This window comes from Podarcis liolepis (genome assembly GCF_965112155.1).
Source record: "Podarcis liolepis genome assembly, chromosome: 7".
Taxonomy (NCBI): Eukaryota; Metazoa; Chordata; class Lepidosauria; order Squamata; family Lacertidae; genus Podarcis; species Podarcis liolepis.
Window position 1 is genome coordinate 8703024 of NC_139561.1, and position 25479 is coordinate 8728502.

General features: G+C 44.9%; 2 protein-coding genes across 3 annotated transcripts in view; both read left to right on the forward strand.

Annotated features, from left to right (window-relative positions):
- Nucleotides 1-12103, forward strand: part of ALDH2 (aldehyde dehydrogenase 2 family member) — a 36649-nt gene extending 24546 nt beyond the window's left edge. Inside the window, exons 8-13 of the mRNA XM_083514291.1 lie at nucleotides 4668-4770; nucleotides 5686-5870; nucleotides 7137-7301; nucleotides 8577-8734; nucleotides 10110-10224; nucleotides 11534-12103. Of these exons, the coding sequence (XP_083370417.1) occupies nucleotides 4668-4770; nucleotides 5686-5870; nucleotides 7137-7301; nucleotides 8577-8734; nucleotides 10110-10224; nucleotides 11534-11566 (759 nt within the window). The 3' untranslated portion in view covers nucleotides 11567-12103. The remainder of the gene's footprint in view (nucleotides 1-4667; nucleotides 4771-5685; nucleotides 5871-7136; nucleotides 7302-8576; nucleotides 8735-10109; nucleotides 10225-11533) is intronic.
- Nucleotides 12104-14549: 2446 nt separating this feature from the next.
- Nucleotides 14550-25479, forward strand: part of MAPKAPK5 (MAPK activated protein kinase 5) — a 28411-nt gene continuing 17481 nt past the window's right edge. For both annotated transcript variants that reach the window (XM_083514302.1, XM_083514303.1), the window contains exons 1-5: nucleotides 14550-15622; nucleotides 19916-19989; nucleotides 20994-21069; nucleotides 22799-22896; nucleotides 23701-23813. In XM_083514302.1, coding sequence (XP_083370428.1) covers nucleotides 15587-15622; nucleotides 19916-19989; nucleotides 20994-21069; nucleotides 22799-22896; nucleotides 23701-23813 — 397 coding nt within the window. In that variant the 5' untranslated portion in view covers nucleotides 14550-15586. The remainder of the gene's footprint in view (nucleotides 15623-19915; nucleotides 19990-20993; nucleotides 21070-22798; nucleotides 22897-23700; nucleotides 23814-25479) is intronic.

A 25479-nucleotide genomic window follows, 5' to 3' on the forward strand; every position in this document is an offset into this window, starting at 1 on the left:
GTAGGCATAGTGGCAGATCGCATTTTATAACCAAGCTGCTGATAAGAAAAAGAATCGCAAATAAAAAAGCATACCCTGAAAATTATGGTGATAGATAGATAATTTATTACGGTCGGAGACCTGCTTATAAAACACACTTGGGGGTACAATCCCAGAAGGAAAACAAACATTTAAAACAATGTACAACAATAAATTTAAAATTTATAAATGTGATAAGCGTATAGACACTTAAAACTTTAAGATAAGCTACTGCAGAGAGAAGACCCAGAGTCACCCATGGAACCGAGTTTGGGGATTTTCTTAACGAACTAGTTTGGGTCGGGGGATGGTCTGTGCCTACAGATCTGTACACAGAATCTGGCGACCATCCGGGTTGTCTTATGATCTTTGCCTAACAGGAAAAGGCCATTTTTTTGCTTTTCTGGGAGGTCAGCAAGCCTCACCAGCAGGGGATCAATGGTCTCACTACGTGCCTCTTCATAAAAGGGACATCTAAAGAACAAGTGCTCTGGGCTTCCTATCTCCCCCAATGAACAGGCACAGAGTCTGTGAGCATATGGGATTTTTTTAAAGGATCCTTCCAGGACTGGTGAGGGCAGAGCCGAGCTTCTGGCGAGTGTAAAAGCCCTTGTATTTTTGGATAAAAAAAGAGATATGCTGCAGGTGCGGTTATATATATCTCGATTTCTCCAATTTTATAGTCAGGGCACCTTGAGCACTCCCATTGTCTCTCAGTGTCTATGATTCTTTGCCTGACTATAGCTTTTGCCTGGCCCAACCCCAGACTTAGAAGGGCTTGAGGGGCAAAACCCAGTTTCTGAAGGGGGTTCAGGACTGCTGTCTGCCAGCCTGACTGGAATTGGTCGCAGAGGATCAGTGGGGCTATTCCTCGGTGGAGCAGATTCAGTGTCAGCCATTTATAGATTGCTGTTAGGTGGATATAAGCCTCCACTCTTATCATCCCCGTTTCCAGTCTAACCCATGCGTTTGAAACACATCTGGGGACTTGTAGGAGAGCTCTAAGGAGTTTGGATTGAACTCTCTCAAGGGGGGAGAAACCAGAGGAAGGCGGGCCCAGAAAGGATCCATAAATGGTGAATATATTTTTGTTTCTGTGCTTTTATTACATTTTCTTATTTTTATGGTGAATTTAAACTGATTTTATCTCTCTTGTATTTTTGTGATCTTAACACCACTTGGAGGCTATGTTGCAATAATATAGGCACGTCCAACTTCCAAGAGATTGCAACATACTCCCTCTATAAATAAACTGGCAGTGATCTACCCATTTGGGAAGATGAGCCAAAGTTGTTGAGCACTGGTCTTGGTGCTACATTGGCTCCCAGTACATTTCTGAGCACAATTCAAAGTGTTGGTGCTTACCTTTAAAGCCCTAAACGGCCTCGGCCCAGTGTACCTGAAGGAGCGTCTCCAAATGAATTGAAAAAGGTATTTAAATAGGACTCCCGGGGTGGCGCCATCGGTAATGGCTGCTTGCCTCTGACTTGGAGGGAACTGGCTCTATGGAAATCGGGTCTGTACCGCTACGGCGCAGCGGGGACCCTTCAAAAATCACAGGCGAGTGAAGCCTGTGACCGTGGGACTCGGCGGGCACCATTTGCGCCCCCCCCAATCGGCAAAAGGAGCCCGGCAACGGGCTCCGGAGCAGAGCGGGGAAGTGGCGCGGTGCTGTGAGTCAATTGCTTCTTCCGTGGAGCGAAGCCGCGTTGCTGTTATCGGAGAGCGCTGCCTTTTTCCTGGGACAATTGGACTCTGAAAACAACTACCCGTGAGTAGGATCAAAATTGGATTTAAAAGGAAAAAACAGCTAATTCAGTATTGAGCGGGAAGGCACAACCAGGAAGTCTGCCTTCCTTTATTGTAAACAGATCAAAGCAAAGAGACTGTAAAGCGGAAACATAGAAAGTCGCTTGAAAAAAGAGCTAAATCTCAACATCTGGAAAGTGGTCTCCCCTCCGGATTGCAGGAGAGGAGGGGGGGAAGATTGAGTTGAATTTACCTGCAAAAAAAAAAAGGGGAAAGGAAGCTAAAATCCACTCTCTAAAACCTGGGAACGGACTGCCCCTAGATAAGGAAAGCCGCACAGTGGAAAGCCTATTTTTGACAGCTAATTTTGTAAAAGAGATACAGTGTTTCTGGACTTCTCCTGGCTTGAAAGTAACTGTTTAAGTGCATTGAAACTGTTGTCTTTAAGTGAATTGGGGGACATATAAAGACCATTTTTGTCCTTAAAAGTTGCAAGTTCTGGCTGATATTGTGTCCCCCTAGAGGAAGCTGGACATTGTTACAATAACAACTGGCTTAGAGGAAAATTCCACTTCAAAACAAACTTTTAACTGTGGGAGCGACCTTGAATTCTTATGAGAATGTTATGGCAGATGGGAAAGGGAAGATAGAGCTGTCGCAGGAAAAAACCACTAGGTCTGGCAGACAATATCGGATAGATACTGCCCAGCAGCGAAGGGGTTCAGCTTCTGGAGCATCTGGAACATCAGGGGCCGTACTCCCACAGGTTAACCCAAAAGTTATCTCGTCCGAAGACGTTCTGGCACAGGCTCTTGGAAAAATTAATGAATCTTTGGAAAGTCTAGCTAAACAGGTAGCTGAGACAAATAAACAGATAGCTGAGACAAATAAACAAGTAGCGGAAGCATCAAGTAAAATTATTTGAATACAATAAGTATTAATATTTTGGGACAGAAGGTGAATACCAATACAGAGTCTATTGAAAACATATTATAGGAATCTGCTTTGACTTGAAAGATAGCTGAGGAAGCAAAAGACATTGCAACTGCTACTCAAGAAAAGATCCCACCAGTATATAAGAAATTGGAGGACCATGATATGACATTGTCTATGATTGAATTGAAAGACAGACAAAAAAATTTAAGAATTAGGGCTGTACCAGAACGGGAGAAAGATAATCTGGCTGATTTTCTTACACAGGAATTCATAGACTTTTGCCAACAGGATTTGGGGAAGGAAGAATTTAAGATAGTGAATGCATTTAGACTTGGAAGAAGACAAAGCAAGAACAAGGTGAGGGACTGTTTGATTACTTTTCGAACAAAAGAAGAGAGAGATAAAATTCTGAATCTGCACTATCAAAAGACTTTGGAAATTGATGACTCAAGCGTGGTGATATTTAAGGATATTCCAAAATATCTATTGGACTTAAGGTTCAACTACGGAGATCTGGTGGCCCTGTTGAAAAGAAATAGAATTCTTTTCAGGTGGGAATTTTCTCAAGGCCTGTCCTTTAAATACAAAGGAAGAAAGATAAAAATTAAATCAGTTGATGAAAAAGACCGGTTCTTGAAAGATCACGAGGAAGACCTACAGAAAGAAGTGGAATCTGGAGAAGAGCCAAAAGGCATACTAGACATAGCAAATTTGTCTTTTGGATTGCACGGCCCAGAGAAAGAGACACAATCTACAGAACAAGAACAGATACTCGGAGCAGTTGGAGGTAAAGTGAAGTAGCCCCATCATGGCTCTGCAACTATTAAGACTATTTACAGAAATATTGTAAAATCAATGAATGTTAGAACGATGTTGGATAGAAACTAAGGGGTTTTTAGCTGCAATACTTTAAGGGAATATGAAAAATGGATTACTAATAGGTAAAGATTTAATGTTATAATATTTTAAGATTAAAGATTAGGATAAACAAAGAGGGGAAGGATTTGCTGAACCAACAAACTGAACTGGAATACAAAAAAGGGAGGCGTGAGGAGGTCCGGGAAACAAGCTAATGAAAAATAAGTAATGGAAAGATTGAGTTGTTTTTAATTATTTTTATTTTGTATTTTTCTTTTTTCTATTTTTATTTTGTAATATTTTGAAAATCTTAATAAATATCTTATAATAAAAAAGGAGCGTCTCCACCCCCATTGTTCTGCCCGGACACTGAGGTCCAGTGCCGAGGGCCTTCTGGTGATTCCCTCACTGCGAGAAGCGAGGTTACAGGGAACCAGACAGAGGGCCTTTTCGGTAGTGGCACCCGCCCTGTGGAACGCCCTCCCACCAGATGTCAAAGGAAAAAACAACTACCAGACTTTTAGAAGACATCTGAAGGCAGCCCTATTTAGGGAAGCTTTTTAATGTTTGACGAACTATTGTATTTTAAGATTTTATTGGAAGCCACCCAGAGTGGCTAGGAAAACCCAGCCAGATGGGCGGGGTATAAATAATAAATTATTATTATTGAGCCTTTTGTGAAGCCACCTTAACTAAGCTTTTAGCCTAGGGACTGAGAAGCTGCACATCTTCCAGTGAGAGAGAGTCTGCTAGCTCACTCTTTTCCTGTTCTTCTTGCTGTTCACCTCCCGGTTTCGCCCAGCTATTGTCTTCCAAACTGTGCCCCTCAGCAAACCATTGTTCCAAATCAACACTACTCCACTGCTCCTGTGGAGTTTCAAGATCCTGGCCATGAGCAGGGGGAGGGGGAGGCTCCTGCCATTCCTCATCAGAGTTGTACTCCCCAGCCTGGTCTCTGACACCGATTGAGGAGGTCCACTAGAGGAGACTCCCCACCCGTTCCCCAGCCCTCCAATCTAGAGCTAAGCCTGCCACACCGTGGTGGTTCCTTAAGCCAAGCCTATTTTTATACCAAACAACAAGCTTGCCTGTCTTTCAATTTCTAGGTTGGGCACCTGATCCAGAAGGCTGCAGCAGAGAGTAATCTGAAGAGGGTGACCCTTGAGCTTGGTGGAAAGAGCCCAAACATCATCATGTCTGATGCCGAGAGTAAGAGACATTTCCCTCTTGACAGGAGTGGGTTTGCCCCTGCGGAGCGCGGGATTGGCTGGTGACACTCTGGGCCTTCCTTCACCAGAAGTGCGACTCTTAATAATTCTTTAGTGTTTAAGATTGTACTTCTCATCTCTAAATGGCCACTTACATCCACCCCTCATAACGTTAGGTATTTGTGCATATTTTCAGCTAGCGCAAGAGGCCAGATTTTGAACCACCATCCCTGCCATGAGAACTTCGTAGAGGACTTCCACTGATAGGTTAGCTTTAGCCAAGTAGCGGCTATCAGTTACAAGGGTAAAGGTAACCATTAAGTCCAGTCGTGGCCAACTCTGGGGTTGCAGTGCTCATCTTGCTTTATTGGCCAAGGGAGCCACTGTACAGCTTCCGGGTCATGTGGCCAGCAAGCCGCTTCTGGCAAACCAGAGCAGCGCACGGAAACGCAGTTTACCTTCCTGCCAGAGCGGTACCTGTTTATCTACTTGAACTTTGACATGCTTTTGAACTGCTATGTTGACAGGAGCAGGGACCGAGCAACGGGAGCTCACACCGTCGTGGGGATTCGAACCGCCGACCTTCTGATCAGCAAGTCCTAGGTTCTGTGGTTTAACCCACAGCGCCACCCGCGTCCCTTTAATTACAAGAGTAGTTCTTTGTAAATGAAGCCATTATTGTTTTCAGGAGATAACGAGAGAAGGGACAAGACAAATAACCTGGTTAGCAGTGGCTGCAGTCTCCTGAAACATTCTGACCTATTATTACACATGTACCACAGAACAGGGCCACCCCACGGTGGATTCATGCAACATATCTTAGCTGGGGTGATGTGTTGGTAATTCTTAATGCTCTTGATGGTTGAGATAATATCTTTCCAGATCTCCTGACTTGTGCCTTTCTTCTCTCCTCCAGTGGACTGGGCTGTTGAGCAGGCTCATTCTGCCTTGTTCTTCAACCAAGGGCAGTGCTGTTGTGCTGGGTCCCGCACGTACGTCCAAGAAGATATATATCACGAGTTTGTGGAGCGGAGCGTGGAGAGGGCCAAATCCAGAGTGGTTGGAAACCCATTTGACCACAAAACAGAGCAGGGCCCTCAGGTGAGAGCACAGAGATTTCAGTTTGCCCTTATAAAACACATTCTGGATTGGAAGAATGGTGAGACATTCTAGATTGGAAAGAATTTCGCCCTGGCAAATGGCCCCAAAAGAGCTTTCAGTTTATGTATATTTAATTCATTTTTAATACTACCCAAATGGCTATTATTACTATGATAACTGGTGATGCATGGAAGTGAGAGCTGGACCATAAAGAAGGCTGATCACCGAAGAATTGATGCTTTTGACTTATGGTGCTGGAGGAGACTCTTGAGAGTCCCATGGACTGCAAGAAGATCAAACCTATCCATTCTGAAGGAAATCAGCCCTGAGTGCTCACTGGAAGGACAGATCCTGAAGCTGAGGCTCCAATACTTTGGCCACCTCATGAGAAGAGAAGACTCACTGGAAAAGACCCTGATGTTGGGAAAGATGGAGGGCACAAGGGGAAGGGGACGGCAGAGGACGAGATGGTTGGACAGTGTTCTTGAAGCTACAAACATGAGTCTGACCAAACTGCGTGAGGCAGTGGAAGACAGGAGTGCCTGGCGTGCTCTGGTCCATGGGGTCACGAAGAGTCGGACACGACTAAACAACAACACTATGATAACGCAAATGCTGGCTCTACAAGTGTGTTCACGGCCAATTTGGAGGCAAGGAAAGGAAAAGAAAAGGAGAGAGGGGGAAAAAAAGCATTTGCTGTAGCCAAGAGACTGGGGGCGAAGGGACACAGTCCACCCACAACGTAAGGCTCCCCAGGGGGCCACGGCTCACTGGTTGAAAACAGCTGATCTAGAGCAATGTTTCCCAAACTTGGGTCTCCAGCTGTTTTGGGACTACAATTCCCATCATCCCTGACCACAGGCCTTGCTAGCTAGGGATGATGGGAATTGTCAACGTATATATTCAACAAATAAAATATTTTAAAGCTTGTTGTCTACCCAATCCCAAAGGCAGTTGATTTAAAATAGGGATGGGGATCCGGCAGTCCCTTCCAGATGTTATTGGTCTCTCAACTCTCGTCAGCCCCAGCTGGCTTAATCAAGGATCAAGGAATGCGTACAATGAGAGCACCATGGCTTCCCCAGCCCTGACAGATGACATTGTCAGAGGTTCTTCATAACCTCATCAACAAAAAGTTGATGTCTTTCATTCTACCTGTGGAATCGCTGTTCGCGTATGGGCATTACACAAGTGTTAAAAGTGTATTTTTCTGTATTCTGAGAAGGATTGAACTGACCTGCCATACCACACTTTTTTGTCTTCTAGGTGGATGAGACTCAGTATAAGAAGATCCTTGGATACATTGGTACTGGGCAAAAGGAAGGTGCCAAATTGCTCTGTGGTGGCAGTCCAGCTGCAGACAGAGGTTATTTTATCCAGCCAACCATCTTTGGAGATGTGCAGGACAACATGACCATTGCAAAAGAGGAGGTCAGCAGGAAAATGTTTTCCTGTACTTGTTAGTCTCTGAATAACAGTGCTGTGGTTAGAGGGGTCTACGCAATCCCTCTCTTTTTCTCTCCTGCTGTATTGCTCTGTGTCTCAGAGCTACAATGGTGGCCTCCAGAAGCGACCAACCATCCTCTTTTATCTGTACATTCACTTATGATTTACTTAAAATTACCTGTTATGATTTTTATTGTAGCGCCCCATCTCACTTTGAGTGCTGTTAGCGGAGAGAATGCAAGCTGCAATTTTGGTTTTTACTGAAAATGTCATTGTTTTATTTGCTTTGTAAGCAACTTTGGGGTTTTAGTCTAACCAAGCAGTATATAAATCTTGTGGAGATAATAAAATAAGATATTTCTAATCCCAAGTCTGTTTACAACACAAATGCCAACACAAATATCAGTACTGTAAGAACAAGAACAATCTATTAAAATGCAATTGAATCATTTAGTACAGTCTCAGACACTTCTCAGTGGTTTGATTGGTATCAATGACCAGCAAAGGCCAGAGTGAATAGGAGGCACAAAAAACTGCAGAGTTTGTACTTGCCTTATTTTGTGTGTGTGTGTGGGGGGGAGATGATTCTATATGCTGGGTGCAAGGACAGAAAAGGCCTTTCCCCTGCTTGCTACCAGATGGCCAGCATGGTGTAGTGGCTAAGAGCTGTGGACTCGTAATCTGGTGAACCGGGTTCGCTTCCCCGCTCCTCCACATGCAGCTGCTGGGTGACCTTGGGCCATAGCTGTTAACTTTCAGATTTGAAAATAAGGGATCAGCAACCTCGAAAATAAGGGATCAACAGCCTCACCTGTCCCGGGGACAGTGTGCGGGATATATAACAATCCAGGATAGCAGCGGGAAACGGCACTGGAATAAGGGAATTTCCCACAAAAAAGGGGAAGGTTGACAGCTATGCCTTGGGCTAGTCACACTTCTCTGAAGTCTCTCAGCCCCACTCACCTCACAGAGTGTTTGCTGTGGGGGAGGAAGGGAAAGGAGGTTGTTAGCCGCTTTGAGACTACTTAGGGTAGTGATAAAGCAGGATATCAAATCCAAACTCCTCCTTCTTCTTCTTCCTCTTCTTCCTCTTCTTCTTCTTCTTCTTCTCCTCCTCCTCCTCCTAATCCCTACAACCAGGCAGGGCTATATGAGGGAGGGCATTCCTTCAGGTAACCAGGTCCCAAGTTGCTTAGGGATTTATAAGATCCTGTCTGCCAAACCTATCTGTTTCCATACGCATCCTGCTCTGTCTTACAGATATTTGGGCCAGTCATGCAGATACTGAAATTTAAAACCATAGAGGAAGTCATCCACAGAGCAAACGACACCAAATATGGCCTCGCGGCAGCAGTTTTCACCAAGGACATTGACAAAGCAAATTACATTTCCCAGGGTCTGCGTGCTGGAACCGTCTGGTAAGAGGCTAAACGTTGGGGAGCAGTCACCAAACGCTTTGGGAAAATGCTGTAGGAGGAGCACCTGTTTGGCAGGGAGAAGGTTATAGGTTCTGTCCCTGGCATCTTCTGGTATGCCAGGCGCTCCTGACTTGAAATCCTGGAGAACTGCTGTCAGTCATGGTAACAGTATTGAACTAGAGCAGGCATAGGCAAACTCGGCCCTCCAGATGTTTTGAGACTACAGTTCCCATCATCCCTGACCACTGGTCCTACTAGCTAGGGATCATGGGAGTTGTAGGCCAAAAACATCTGGAGGGCCGAGTTTGGCTATTCCTGAGCTAAAGGCACCAAGGGGCTATGAATTCCTCTTTTCAACGAACTTTTGAAACTGTTATGTATTGCTAACTGTACGACATTCTTCAGAATGTAACTTCCTAACTGGTTTAACTTTTCTACCCTTTTTGGGGAAACAATTTGCTAGTCTTTGTGGCTGACCAGAAATGTCAGATGAGTGAGAACCCACATGGACATGAGGCTGTATTATTTCCTTTGGTTTTTCTATTAAAATGAAGTAAAAAATAATAATCACAAAATATAAATATATTTGCATAAATGTACACATTTTGTTGCACATGTGCATATAACTTAATTAAGCAATTAATTAAAACAGTCAAAATAATGCCATTTTTAACTTGTAAACTGAGATATATGAGAGAGGATGAATGTCAGAGTAATTACATTTACATTTTGATGTGCAATTGCATTGTGATGTTTAGATTGGTGAACACAGGCAAATATTTAAACCAGTAACAATTCAGAATTTTACGTTTCAGTATCCATTCTTTTCGTCATTGGTTACATATATCAAATGGAGAAATAACAGGCAGTGAAAGTATTACTTCCTTTATTACTCTGTTCATGAGTCTGCCGGTTTAACAAAAGTTCCCTTCCTCTCCTCCTCAAATGTGAAATGCTGGAAGTTTACATCTCATCTTCTGTATTCAAACCTCTCAGACAAATTAGTGCCTGTTCTCCAGATTTATAGGCGCCTTGGACAAGGCCTGCAGTGTTAGACTTGGTATCAGGTGGACAAGAAATGAGATTACAGTGGTACCTCAGGTTACAGAAGCTTCAGGTTACAGATGCTTCAGGTTACAGACTCTGCTAACCCAGAAATAGTACCTCGGGTTAAGAACTTTGCTTCAGGATGAGAACAGAAATCGCGTGGCGGCGGGAGGCCCCATTAGCTAAAGTGGTATCTTAGGTTAAGAACAGTTTCAGATTAAGAACGGACCTCCAGAATGAATTAAATTCTTAACCCAAGGTACCACTGTAGTCTTCTGTTATCTAAATGCTCCAGAAATAACTCCTAACCCCCAATGTCTCCTTGCAGGATTAACTGCTACAACGTGTTTGGCAGCCAGACACCATTTGGTGGGTACAAAGCGTCTGGACAAGGACGAGAAGGGGGAGAATATGGTCTCACGCCATACATGGAAGTAAAAACGGTGAGCATCTGAAACTCTCGTCCTAGTTTGGTTTTTAAGTATTTTGAAAACTGAAACTTATATTTTGCATCTTCCAGTAGAGAATGGCAAGGACTTCCAAGTAGTAAATAAAACTTGTCTTGCTTATGGGAGAATTGACGGTATTTTACTTTGTACGGAATGGAATAAAGAAGTGTCAAATGTTGCTCTCCTTAGCCCAATGAACATTGGTTTTGTAGACATAACATGAAAGCATGTCTTTCACTAACTCTGGCTTAGGCTGCAAACCATGGTTTGTCTGATCTTCTTTCCCAATATTCCCTGAGAATCCCTTGATGACATCCTCAAAGGGGAGAGGAATTCCCAAACCATAGTTCAGGCGTAACACTAAACCACTGTTTGCCTGACCTATGTGGCAAGCCACCTTCAAAACCTAACAGCAGATTATGGTCTGGTGGCCATTGTGGTTCAGATGGTGTTGGGTCAGGCCTCATGACAAATCATGACTTAGTAATATGTCTAAACCGTCTTCCTGTTTTCAATAAACCATTTTTTGCTGATGGCAACCTTTTAGTTGTGAACAGAAAACTGGGCTTCCATGCCTAATGGTGGCTCCATCTGTCTGCAAGTAAAATTGCAACTGGACAGGACAAGAGCAGTGCCTCTTGAACAAATAGGCTCCAAACATTACTGTCTTAAGTGTTGTTTGTGGGGTAACATTGAGCTAATGCTTTGGTATGCTAGGTTATCGTAGAATTCCTACCTTGGATCATAACGAAAATGTTTAGGCACCTTATAAGTACCTGCTTGGAAGCATTTCTTATTATGTAAAGAAGGCACTGGAATTCTTCTAGTTTTGAAGAATTGATACCCACCTTAGAGTCAATTTAAAGAGTTGAAGTGGCAAGCAGTTGTCCCAGTATCCCACAGCTTGAGCAACAGAATTAGGAGACTTATACAGTGCTACTTCAATAAGCCAAGTGGATCAGGCACTGGGCTATGGTCTTGAAAGCAGTGAAATTTGAGTATTGCTCTGTCCAATGCTAGTGGATGCCTCCAGCCAATTCTGTTGTAAATGGGAAGCTGTAGGGTTTGATTAATCCAGCACAATATTATGTCGACTGCATCCTGTTTTGAGGAAGGGCTGAAGCTCAATGGTAGAGCATATGCTCTGCATGCAAAAAGTCGTAACAGCTGCCTAAGTTTCTGCTAAACTGTTTGAAACTGATTTGCATTAACAGGGTTGACATGGGAGTCATATTGGGACTGATTGTCTTGTAGAGTGAGAGGTGCAAAGTTGGCCAAGTCTAATGAACCATATTCTTTCTAGGTAACCATCAAAGTTCCACAGAAGAATTCTTAAAGGACGTCAGCTGTATATCTGAAACCGTCGGTATAAGCTGCCATTCCTCTTGATAGCAGCATTTAAGCAGGATTGAAGTAGAGGAACCTCCTTCATGAAGAAAGCCTTCACCTCTAAAAGCAACCTAAGATCGTTTATTTCATATATTTTAAGAAAAATCTTTATTTACCTGCTTATATTTTACTTCACTTTTTATCTGTACCAGGCACCCCTATATCTTAATGTTACACTAATGGATGCAGATATCCATTTGAGCTTTAAGAATCATTTCTCAAACTGGTTTTTCAAACTGATTATGTGGTACCCATTTATGGTAATCTGGAACGTATCTTGAGGTTTGTTTATAGGAGCAAATATCTAAGTAATGAGAACTTCCGTCCTATCTCAATGTGCAACCTAAACAGAAACTGCCCCTTTTATATAAGAGAGCTCTAAAACTGTCTGCATATTTTGACAATCAATGCTGTGAAGCCAGCGCAGGCTGTGATTTCCCCCCCTGATCTTATATCAAATACATAAAGAAAATTTCATAGTTGACGTGCATTTGTTCAGTTGCTGACCATTTTTGGTTAAAATGGTTACCCTTTTCTCTTAGTGCAAATGGGGTAAGATGAAATAGAGAGAAAATGATTTGTATAATAGAGGAAGGGACATTCTTTGGTGGTTTTCTTCTTCTAATTTTGATTTCCCAACATGCCAAGACTTTTTCTAGTGATTACAATGGAAACAAGAAAGATGGATGAGTGTTTTGAGCCACATTCACACCATACATTTAAAGCACCATGATACTACTTTAAATAGTCATGCCTTTCCCTAAAGAATTATGGGAGCTGTAGTTTGTGATGGGTGCTGAGAGTTTTAGGAGACCCCTATTCCCCCCAGAGAGCTACAGTTCCCAGAGTCCCCTGTTTAAACCACTCTGAGAATTCTAACTGCATGGAGGGGGTGATAGGGGATCTCCTAACAATTCGCAGTACCCTTAAAAAATGGCAACTCCCAGGATTCTTTGGGAGAAACCATGAGTTTAAGGTGGTATCATAGTACTTTCAGTGCCTGGTGAGAATGCAGCCTTAGAGTTCTTCACTATTCAACTGAAAAACATAGGGTTCAAATTTCATGCTCCCTCAGCAGCCACTTTCTTCAGGGTTTAGTTTATTTTGGGTTGTCATAGGTTTGCTACTTAGAATATTTGAAAACCCATCTTTGTTATATGGTATAAGCAGTGATTTTTTTTTCTTTAAAAATGTTTAGGGGTACTCTCATTTTGACTCAAGAAAATCACCATTTTATAGTTCAAATCGGGGGAAATAAATACAGTAAATGGACAAAAGTACAAAGATTCACAAAATGTTTAGGGATATGCGTACCCCCAGAAAAAAACCCCACTGGGTATAAGCCACCAGGCTATCGCAGGGAAAAATGGATGGTCACAGAGCATCCCTTGTCAACTGTCCATGGATATAGGATATATTACCTGCTGCAAGTCATCTGCAGCCAAGGAACCTTAATTTTAATACTCTGAACGCTTTGAAAGTAGGGAGATTGTTGTGTAGACAATATGGTGACTGACAGTCTTTCCCATACAGAATGCAATTGGCTGAGAGGGACATTATTAAAGTGAGTGTGTAATTTAGCAGCAAGAGGAGTTGGCTGCTGCACACAAGACTTCAAGAACCACCATTGGCCGGTCCTATGGCTTCCTGGAAGTCCGCAAGCCAGGCATGCAAGCAATGCAAGGTTTCATATATCCACCGATTAAACAAATTCACAGAGCAAAATAATCTGTGTTGCCACATTATGTGGCAGCATGTTTCATATCCTTTATATCGAGGTGAGGAACATCAGGCTCAGGGACTGAACGTGGCCCTCCCAGCCTCTCTACATGGCCCTCAGGACTCCCATCAGCCTCCTTGAGTGCTTTTGTGTGGCTGGATGTGTCCTTTCCTGATGCGCCGATCCCTTTCGCTTCTTTGCATGGATGAAGGAGGTGGAAGAGAGATAAAAGAAACCACTGACATGCATGGCTGGAATGTAGCGTAATGTCCAAGGGTAATAGTCACATACATTTTACCTTGAGCACTTTTGCCTTTAGCTATGGCAAAAGATGCTACCCTTGAACTCATTCTCTAGCTGCTTAAACTTGCATAGCTAAAACTCCATCACCCACAAAAAGGAGCTAGGACCAGGGTTGGGGCATCATCAAGGTTTGCAGAAGTATGGGGGGAAATAAATACTTTCAGGAAGTGAACCATAGGGGCAACACACAGCTTGGCCAAACAGGGACAGAGCAAAAAGTATGACTGGCTACATGATGCTGAACTGGGAGAAGAAGTAACAGAATCTGGGAGGGGAATAAAATGGCATATTGCCATAAAGGTCATGGCTGGCTCAATGGGAGCACTGCACACTATAGCATTTTGGTGCATGTCCTATTTGTATTTTATATGCAGGTAAAGATGCGGAACACAGTTTTGCAAGGAAATCCTTTATCCTTTTTTTGTATGCGCAGAGAATTTTGGCCTCACTTCCTGAGAGGGTATCAAAATTAAAAGTACTGTTGCTGCTTATGTATGTTGAATGCACCACCAGGTAGTTTGGTAATATGCTTAAATAAACAAATGACGTTAGAGACCTGAACGTTGGTACCTAAGAGCCTCCCACAGCCCATTGGGCTTTTAACTTTTCTCCCTTAAAATTGGCAACAGAAGTCTCCCCCCACACTGTGTAGAAGCCAAACGTGCCTCAAAGCAGCCTGGAAAAAAAATCCAGAGGGCGAACACTGGCATTTCTTATCTCCCCCGCCCTTTACTGAGGATAAAACCATTTTTTATTTGGTAACTATTGGCTGATACAGGGGTAGTTAAAATGCTGCAATCCACAGGCACAAACGTGTGAAAGGAAATGATACACGGTAATGTTCGTGTAAAGACGTGCTCAAAAACAACGTTTTTATTATGTCATTGTGGGTGCGTGTGTTTAGTATGGTTAAGAACAGCGGGGTTACATTTGATTATTTTACATAGATTTTAACTAGGGTTAGAGCTCCGCTGCCAAAATGGCCACCAGCCTCGCTTCCTTCTTTCTTCGCTTCTCTCCGGGAGCTTGACGATCTCCAAACATCGCGAGACTTCGCCTCGAAAAGCGGCGAGAGACCCGAACCGCCCCACTAACCCACAAAGGGGCGTGTTCGAAAGGGGGCGGGGCGAAGTCGCGCCAAGGAAACCCCTCCCCTCTGCCGGCATCAAATTCCCTCCCCGCTTTTATTGCTACCCTCAGGTAACCCCACATCGAAACGCCATCAAAAAGCGACGCGAAAGAGAGGAAGGTCCCCGGGCAATAATAATAATAATAAAAAACCCACACACCCTAAAAACATCTTGTGAAGAAAGGCGGAAGGGCCTTTCACCTACGACGTCGCGTCGCTGATGTGCAGCTCGTGATGCTTGACGCTGCCTATTTCACTCGCCTGATAAGTTTTCCCCCGCCGCGAAAGAGGCCCATTTGGGAGCGCTGCTCGCGCGGAGGGGCTGGGAGCGAGACGGCGGGAGAGAGAGGGAGCTAGGCAGGCCCCGGCTCCGAAAGCGACCCCGCTGGAGTTGCTCGGCAGATCAGGCGCGGCTGCCCTCGGCGGGGGCGAAGCTGTGGCAATGGCTGGTGGCTCCTTAGCCGGAGTCGAGCCTGGGCGCCTGAGGCGGAGCCCGGATTAGGAAAAGCTGAGGCGAAGGCGGCGGCGGCAATAATTTCCTCCATCCCCTCAATTACCTCAGCCTCCCGGCCGTGAGGAAAGGCCTCTCGCGCCCTCTTCGCTTTCCTTCCCTGGCTGGGTGGGGATGAGGCGGCAGCCCGGCGGAGGAGGCGGTGGCGGAGGGGGCAGCGGCAGCAGCAGCGCCGGCAGCGGCGCGGGCGGCGACAACAACGACACCGACGACACCGACTTGGAGGGGCGGCCCCCCGCCTAGCCCGGCCCCGCTCCCCCTCCTTCCCCACAGGCTCCCCTCGCCGGGCCTGAAGCGGCGGAGGATGTCGGAGGAGCCTGACGCGGACAAGATGATCAAGGTAGCGGGGCCTGCGGGGCGGCCTTCATGGACGACGCGCGGAGGGGTGGGCAGGGAGGAGGAGGAGGCCGCTTAATTGTTCTACTTGAAGCCTGGGTTGAACGTCCAGGGCGCAGTGCCTCTGAGCGTGTGCAGAGTTCGGGCGGCAGCAGGGCCTTCGCCGCGGGGCGGAACCTCACCCCCCGGCCTCTTGGGAGATTCAAAACAGATACGAGAAAGTGTTTGTCCATGCAGCGCTTGGCTGAACCGCGGAAGTCGCGGGAGCCAGTGATGGCCACCAACTTGGATGGCTTTAAAAGAGGAGCCAGATAGGCGGGGTATAAATAATAAATTATTATTATTAGGCTATCGATGGCTACTATGCTCTGCCTCCACAGTCAGAGGCAGTAAATGCTCAGGATTAACAGTTGCTGGGAACCACAGGCGGGGAGAGGGCTCTTGGGTTTGGGTCCTGCTTAGGGGTTTCCCACAATAGTAGTAGTAATAATAATAATAATAATAATAATAATAATAATAATAATTTATTATTTATACCCCACCCATCTGGCTGGGTTTCCCCAGCCACTCTGGGCGGCTTCCAAAAGAATATTAAAATACTGTGATACATCAAACATTAAAAGCTTCCCTAAACAGGGCTGCCTTCAGATGTCTTCTAAAAGTCTGGTAGTTGTTGTTCTCTTTGACATCTGGTGGGAGGGCGTTCCACAGGGAGGGCACCACTACCGAGAAGGCCCTCTGCCTGGTTCCCTGTAACTTGGCTTCTCGCAGTGAGGGAACCGCCAGAAGGCCCTCGGTGCTGGACCTCAGTGTCTGGGTAGAACGATGGGGGTGGAGACGCTCCTTCAGGTATACTGGGCCAAGGCCGTTTAGGGCTTTAAAGGTCAGCACCACTTTGAATTGTGCTCGGAAATGTACTGTAATAGGCATCTGGTTTGGCTGCTATGGGAACAGGATGCTGAACTAGATGGGTTCCTCGTGCCTTGATTCAGCAGGCTCTTTCTTACGTTCTTATCCTGGACCTTGGCAATCGTGCATCTCTTATATTTTTTATTTATTTATGGCAGCCTTCCCTTCTAACCAGATGATGTTGGGCTCTCATAAACCCAGGGCAGTAGTGGTCAGGAATGATGGGAGCTGTAGTCTCAACTACACCTGGAGACTATACACTGGGGAAGACTGACTTAATAGCATTTGTAGGTTGCTCTGTGACATACATTTCCCTGGGTGGCTTATAATAGGTAAGCTTAAACACAAATAGACACAGATACAACAAAAACGAAACTCTGCAGCTGCAAAGTTAAATGGATTTAAAAAACGGAAGGGCAGATGTTGTACTTTATTTTAAAGGCCTGTGTGAACTGAATGCTTTTCCGTTGGTGCTGAAATTATGGTCTATTCTCAGACTAGCTTTCCTGGGAAATTTGTTCCACAACCAGGGTGCCTCTATGAAAAAGGCCCTCTTCTTGATGGTTACTTAGAACTGTAGAATTGTAGAGTTAGAAGGGACTTCAAGGGTCTCACTTCATTTCACAGGGCACCCATATTCTTATATAATACCTACAAAGTGGCTAGAGTTTTCTAATCACTATATTTATACTTACAAATATGAGACAGTCACTGCTCACTGGCTTACAATCTAAGTGGACACAATGCAAAAGGAAAGAAGAAAGCAAGTGTTGAAGCAGCTGCTACTTCACTGGAGAACGGTTGGGGCCAGGTTGATCTCCCCCTTGCCATGATTCATGGCCAATAAGTCACATGTCCCACAGGCCTGGGCTTGTGGAGTACAGTGACTCAGAGAATACTGAATTATTAATCAGAAATGTGTTCCAGTGCTTACAAGTTTTGTTCTCTGTTAGGAATATGAGGATTAATTCAGGCAAAAGAAGCTGCCTTATACCGGATCAGACCACTGGTCCATCTAGCCAACTGACAGTGGTGCTCCAGGATCTCAGATAGGAGTCTTTCCCAGCCCTATCTGAGATCCTAGGGATTGAACCCAGGTTTTTTTGCATACTCTGTCACTGAGGAGGAGTAGTAGTAGTAGTAGTAGTAGTGGTAGTAGTGGTAGTAGTGTAGAGCCCTTTATATATACACAGCACTTAGCAGAGAATGAAAGAACATTTCTTTGTTACTATGGTGTTAGTGTTATAGCTCTATTCACATGCACAGCATTCCCAAACAATGATTCTTATTATTGATTTTATAAATTTACTAGGGTCTGTGGCCCAGCTCGCTTCACTTGCCAACCCCACCTACCATTGTGCTTGTAGGTCTGGGCCACCTCCCAGGCCACCTGCCCACTTGTTCGCTTCGTCTCTTGTTCCTTCCTTCTCACCTTTTGAAACTGCTGTGATGGCCAAGCAGCTCTGAGGGCCCAATTTGTCATTGCACTGTAGTTTGCAGTGCACTGTAGTTTGTGTGGCCACACAAACTTTAGTGTGGCAATGTTCTTAACTATTTATTATATGCATGATATATTTCCATCAATATAAGATGACAGGTCTCTGCCTCAAGGTGCTTACGATCTAAAATTGGATAGTGGGGAGACAGCAGAGGGAGGAGGCAGGGGCAAATAGGAAAATGTTTGATTATTTGGGTTCAACATATTTAAGTATTCAGGTTTCAATGGGAAGAGAAGTCTCTGCCCCAAGATGCTTGCAATATACATACACATGTATACCTACACAAGGGAGACTGTAGAGCAGGGATGGCCAAACTTGGTCCTCCAGCTGTTTTGGGGCTACAACTCCCATCGTCCCTAGCTAGCAGGACCAGTGGCCAGGGATGATGGGAATTGTAGTCCCAAAACAGCTGGAGGGCCAAGTTTGGCCATCACTGCTGTAGAGGAACAGTAAGGAAATGTTTATTGAGGTTTATTGAGGGAAGAATGTGTGGGTGTTGCTGTACACATACACTAAATTTTTACCCCTGTTTATAGACCCAGGTGTGGTGAACCTTTGCCCCTCCAGACGTTGCTGAACTGCAACTCCCATCAGCCTTGGTAAGCATTGCCAATTGCCACGGTTGATAGGAGTTGTAGTTCAGCAGCATCCAGAGGGTGAAATTTTCCCAACACCTATTGTAGTTGGATGGCTTTAGAAATAGAAAATATCAATAAAATGTAAATAAGCTATTAAAAGACCAGGTGGTCTACAATAGCATTGGCATCTAACTGAAATGGAAGGACAGGATCTAAATGCCAGAGATTCTAAAACGCCTGTGATTGTATAAAGGTATCAAAGAGCAAGCTGGCTATAAATCATACACCGGTACATTACTGGTAAGTCTTTATTAGCAAAAACATGGAACTGCACAAACTTGGCTGATGTCAGGTCTAATGAGCACAGCAGTTCATCCCTGGAAGGTCTTACCCCATGAATCAGTTGTCTAGACTGAAAGCCACCGCCTCTCCATAGCCATCTTCTCCTCTCCAGGGCTTTTTCCACGCAGTCAGAAACTGCGCCTGTGTGAAGCCTGTTGCTGCTCCGCCCATTTCAGCCCTCTTCTGGTTTAGGGAGGAGGAGATCTCCTTGCAGCAGTAGGGGGAGACACCTGTGACTCTTCACTAGCCTGACTCATCTTGGCTTCCCTTCTCCCACTCCTCTGCTGCAGCTTCTGCCTCTGATTCTGGACTTCTCTCTGTCACAAACTCTTGGTATCTGAAGAAGTGTGCATGCACACGAAAGCTCATACCAATAACAAACTTAGTTGGTCTCTAAGGTGCTACTGGAAGGAATTTTAAAATTTTGTTTTGACTACGGCAGACCAACACGGCTACCAATTGTAACTAGACTCTCCTAGTTGCCTCTTCAGCTTCCGGCACCTCCTCTTCCCAGACTTCTCCCTCTGGCCACTCGTCGTCCCACCCCCAATCCCTGGGCGCTTTGTTCCCCAGCTGGGCCTTCTTTTCACCCCTCTGCATCCAACCAGTCCATGACAAAGGTCATCACATGGCACCAAAAAGACATAATGCTGCCTGCCTGTGTTGCTGCCCCTCTCTCCTTCTGCCTCCCCCTTCCCAATTTATTATTATATATCCAAATTTATTGTACATGTCTCATAAACAGCAAAATGCTAGAGTTACAGCTAAATAAGATCCAGCATATAAACTGAACAGAACAAATTGGTATTGCAGATTTGTGTAGATGCTCTTTATATAATTACAATACTATACTATACTGTACTATATTACACTATATAGGATTTACAGCTGGCATCACATAGGGCTCTGCCTGAGCTCTCCAAAGATGATGCTGTAGTTCCCTGTTTCTTCTTTTCCCTTTTAAAACAGGAAACTTCTATTTTAGAAGAATACCATATTAACTGGACTCAGAAGCTGGGAGCTGGTATCAGTGGTCCAGTAAGGTAAGAAGATGCATTTTATTGCTGTGATTAAACTCTCAGGATAATAATGAAATACAGTGGTGCCTCGCAAGGCGAAATTAATCCGTTCCGCGAGTCTCTTCGTTTAGCGGTTTTTTCGTCTTGCGAAGCAACCCTATTAGCGGTTTAGCGGCTATTAAAGGCTTAGCGGCTAAAAGGCTATTAGCGGCTTAGCGGCTTAGAAAAAGGGGGGGAGCGAAAAAAATCGCAAGACTCGCAAGACTTTTTCGTTTTGCGAAGCAAGCCCATAGGGAAATTTGTCTTGCGAAGCGCATCGAAAAACGGCAAACCCTTTTGTCTAGCGGGTTTTTCGTCTTGCGAGGCATTCGTCTTGCAGGGCACCACTGTACTGAATGCTTTAATTGTGCTGTGAGCAGAAATGGATATTCCTTCGCTCATTTCTTTCTCGGTTTGTGTTAAAACAAAGTTATTTTGTAACGCATCTTTAATGCTTTTATTTATTAGGCTTCTGTCCCACTATTGCATAAGGTTCCCATCCTCAATTTGCACATCCATAATTCCAGCAGTTCACAGGGCTCCTTTACAATGGTATTTTTTAAAATAAATGCATTAAAATGCCGTTCTCATATGTGTTTAATCACAGCAAAATGTGCTTTGTGCTCATGCATAGGAGCATAAACCACCTTTTAATCCAGCTACTAAAATAAGCTGGCTGTGGCCCCAGTAGCTCTTTTTTATTTTAGGAAGCATGGATGGGCCTGATTAGGCAGGGTTCTGACCATTCAAATGACTTTTCCTATGTTCATCAGCTGTAGGGAGATGCCATGGCTTCCCGGCAGGATGTTGTGCCCTGTTCAGGGGATGTTTCCCAACACACTATGTCCAAACATTAATGTGGGAATAATGCAGGAGTCTAGATTGGGAAGGCTTTAGACACACACTCTCTCTCTGTCTTCAAATGAGGAATTCATTCATATGTTGGTAGCTTCTTTACTAACCAAATGACTTTGCTGCTATCTGGACAGAGTCTGCATGAAAAAATCGTCTCAAGAACGGTTTGCACTGAAGATCCTTCTCGATCGCCCGAAAGCTAGAAATGAGGTATAGTCCACTCTTCTTGAAAAATGTTCTATAGATCTGTTGCTCCACTTATATGTTCTTCCCCTGCCCACTCAGTTATCCTAAAACAATTTATATCAGTAAGAAGCGCTCCTTAACACACCCCATTACTGTAAGTATATGTGGACGGTTGCTGTTTTATTTAGAGCCACTGTGATTTCCTAATTGTTTAATAATTTGTTGTCTATTTTCCATGTCAAATAAAACTAGCATGGCTTACAATGTAAAATAAAGCATAATGCATAAAAAAATAATAATTAAAAAATATAACTATTATCCTGTGGGCATTTCACTTCCTTGGTGATGTTGGGCACAATTTGAAGACATTTTTATCTGTCGGTGTCTTTGGCAAGGGACAAGCTTGCTACATCTTCCGTGTGACCGCTCTTTAGATATTTGAAGATGGATATCATATCTCCTCTCAGTCTGTTCTTTTCTAGGCTAAGCATACCCAGCTCCCTGAACCGTTCCTCATAAGACTTGGTTTCCAGACCCTTTATCACCCTTCTTAAAATTGTGGTGCCCATGTGTGCCTTATGCCCTAGAATCCCTCACTCCACACCTGAGGTTTGCTCTGGTTCTGCCTTAATGGCAGTAAGATTCCACACAGGAGGAAGCTTGATGAAATTGCTCTCCACCCGTACTGATGTTAGTGGTGGTTCTGGCTGGGCTGGGCTGAAAAGCAACCCCCCACTCAGATCTGGAAGTGGAGCAGGCAATGATATCCAGGTTACGGGGTTGGGGCTGCTCCTGTCTCACAGTTTCCCCCATAGACTGTTACTCGTTGCTGGAATGTGGGTGAAATTTTGGAGGTAGCCCCAGCTTTCTGACGAACCCACACATGGGTGCTCGTGGTGAGTTCCTCAGAGGCATTTCTTTATTTCTTCAATCCCCCTTCGCTAACTCTGCTGCGTCAAGAAAGTTATTCAACCTTGCCCTATTGACCCTTGAAAGGCCTGCAGTTGGGATCAGCTTCCTGGAGCCCAGCTTTTGAGCACCTCACCAGAAGGAAGCAGGGGAGGCTGCTTAGCAGGCTGCTCCGCATTCTTCCCAGAGCAGATGGACCTCTTGGCAAACATTGCTTTGCTGTATCTACTTTGCTTGCCTGTTTGTAATCCTCCTTGTTTTTGCCTGCCTGACGTCTTCTGCAGACTTAGCCAGCCAGCACCCACGTGTGTCTTGCATTCCGCCAACCAGCCTTGATTGCCTTGTTGTTCCTCGGCACAATCGTGCTCCTTTGCCTCTTGCCTGATTCTACCCTATACCCCAAGGCTCAGGCTAAGCATGGGCTTATCTTGGCTTTAAAAATACTGGCGCGCATGCAAGGGCAGCCTTCCCCCAGCCTGCTGCCCTCCTGATGTTACGGAGTATAACTCCCTTCAGTCCCAGCCAGGATGGGAGCTCCTGTACAAAACATCTGGAGGGCAGCAGGCTGGGGAAGGCTGATCAAGAACATGCCAGGCAGCCAGTATAAACTGGAAAAAGAACTGAGCATGTGGCTGATGTGCTTCCCTCATTGCTAAACTAAGTTGATTCTCATGTGCTTAAGAATCAGAGGTAAGAACTTCAGGAGGGGCAGTGCTCCTCAGGCTGACCTTAATTCTGCCCGCAGGCAGAGGGGTATAAAAATGGGGTGGGGGAGAAGCAAAGAGACAGTTGCTAAGGCAGATGAGCACGGCTGCATTTTAACTTGTCTTCTCTTCTCCATCAGGTCCGGCTGCACATGATGTGCGCGACACATCCCAATATTGTCCAGATCATCGAAGTTTATGCGAACAGTGTGCAGTTCCCTCACGAGTCAAGTCCAAGGTAAGACTCTGGCAAGGTGGTTTCTGACTGCATCCTTTCTACAATCAGGCTTCGACGGCGTGGAATTCTGTCTGGAATTTAAAAACCGCCTTTTATCCAAAGCAAACTGCAACTGCCATATGTCTTGTGTCCCCCCCACCCCTTTCATAGTAGTGTGCCTTCCTTTCCATTGTGACAAACGTATTGTTCAGAATATGTCAACATTTTTCTTTCTTGCAGCTGGTCTCCTTCTTAGCCATTTGGTTCCCAGCGTTCAGGACATTGGGGTGTGTGCAGCATAGATAGCGGCCCTTTTTTGAGATAGCCGATGGCTTTCCGCTTTCTTTAAAAAAAACTAGTGCTCTTGTGAGGTAAGGCAAAGCATCTCAGATGCATCTTGGGTGCCATCAAGGCTGGCAGAACAGCAAAAGATCACAGGGCAGGATCTGCCAGGAGGTTTTCCTGCTCAAGCCTCACAGAAGTAAACAGGAGCCAGAGCTGTCTTGACTTGTCACTTGCCACAAGCTTGCACAAACCTCAGCTGGCAAATGGTAGCATTAACGTGCATATTCCTTTGGAGAAAAATTCTCCAGTTTGCTCCCCACTCTCCGGGAGTTTTCTCTTTCAATGATGCCCAGAAGAACAGATTCGCTGGAATTCCCAAATCCTAAACTCATCACCTTCTCTTTAATATTGAACTGGGCAATAGAGCCAAGTTGTCTCAAACCCTGCCTTGGTTTGAAGTGTGGGGTGTTAGCTCTAGTTTTTATTAACGTTTTGACTTTTTTTTTTTTCATATAACGAACTGGAATACTTTTAAAACAGGGCTCGGCTCCTAATTGTAATGGAGATGATGGAAGGGGGAGAACTGTTTCACAGAATCAGCCAACATCGGCACTTTACTGAGAAGCAAGCAAGCCAAGTAACAAAGCAGGCAAGTTCTTAACTTAACCCCACCCACCCCCAACACCCACCCCGCCCTTGTCTAAGCGAAAAGCATGGAAACAGCCCATAAAATAACTGACAATTTTACTGGGAGGGCAAGCGGCAAGCTTTCTAAGAAAACAACCCTCTGATCTTATCAGAAGATTGCCTGCTTTGTTATGATCTCCTGGACAGCCTTTCTCTTTTTTGAGTTAAAACTGGAGGAACACTTCATCCTTTGCACTCCCAAAGTTGTTTTTTTAGGGTGTATGAGGACCCTAACAGAGCCCAACAAACCTGCCTCTGCAGGTCCCTGTTCTGAAGAGGAGGCCACCAGTTTCTCGTGTAAAGACTTAGTGAGCTGCCTCCTTTGGGTGGATGGGGGGTGGTTTTGCAGTGTCAGGTTGGGCATAATCACCTGCTTCCAGCAAAGGCTGATGGGAAGGCAGCAAGGCCTGAACAATGACTTGTCCAAGGATGTAGCAAGCAGCTTATTTTGCTGGCAGATGCTTTGAGCTCCAAGAAACATTGAATTTATTCTCTTGCAGCATGCAGTTTTGGGGATTTCTAATCTATGCAGATGCGTTAAATAAAGAAGGAAAATCACAGGGATAGGGTTAGATATTAATGAAATTCTTATCCGTGGGCCCTTTACTCAGGGTAAACTTAACATAGCTATTAATTCCCTGCCATCACAGCCGCTACAAAGCCTTTGAAGAAACGGTGACGAAGTGTCATCAGCACAGGGTCCCCTAATTCAAGGCATGGTCTTGGGTCAGTTGAGTCTCTTCCAGTTCTTCACACTCTGGAGATCCATGTAGGCCCTACCCTAGTGAGTAGGCCAATGTGCAGTTTGGTCACAGTCCAGCAGATGTGAGAGCAAGTCTTGAAACTCAAACCCCTGGACCTTTGTGAGATGTGGGCAGTCTCTGAGCAGTGGAAGGACTAGCTGTTTCTGGGTCCTGTGAAGTATCCAAAGAGAGGCAGCCCCTTCTTAGTACAGTCGTACCTTGGAAGTTGAACGGAATCTGTTCTGGAAGTCTGTTCGACTTCCAAACGTTCGGAAACCAAAGTGCGGCTTCTGATTGGCTGCAGGAACCTCCTGCAGCCAATTGGAAGCCCCATCGGGTGTTTGCCTTCCAAAAATAGTTCGCAAACCGGAACAGTCACTTCCGGGTTTGCGGTGTTTGGGAGCCAAAATGTTCGAGAACTAAGCTGTTCGAAAACCAAGGTACGACTGTAGTCTGGTCCTCAAGGAATAGCAGGCTGAGAAATACTGTAGCACAAAGCTGAATAAATCAGTTTCCCTTCTGGGAACGAACATGTATTTTTTGTATTCATGTTTGATGTGGTTGCTTGTTCCTATCTCTTGTCATGATTTGTGTTGCTGGTCTTTTTTTAAGGAATATGGTGACAGGGTGACCTGAGTGTTCTAGCCCAGCACCTCTTCTCTCTACCTTTTTTGGGGGTGGGGGGGGGGAGGTCTCTGCGTGCCTTGTCTCTTGTTCTAATGAAGTGTTACCCGTGAATCCACCTTTTGTTCTTTCTGTGTGTTTTCTGCTGCGACTTTTTCATCGCAATGTAATTGCAGTGCTTTGTTCTGATCTAACACAGGATAATTCCTTCAGGGAGAGTTCTTTCCAGAAAAGTAACTTGTTGGAGAAACATTAAATTCTAAGA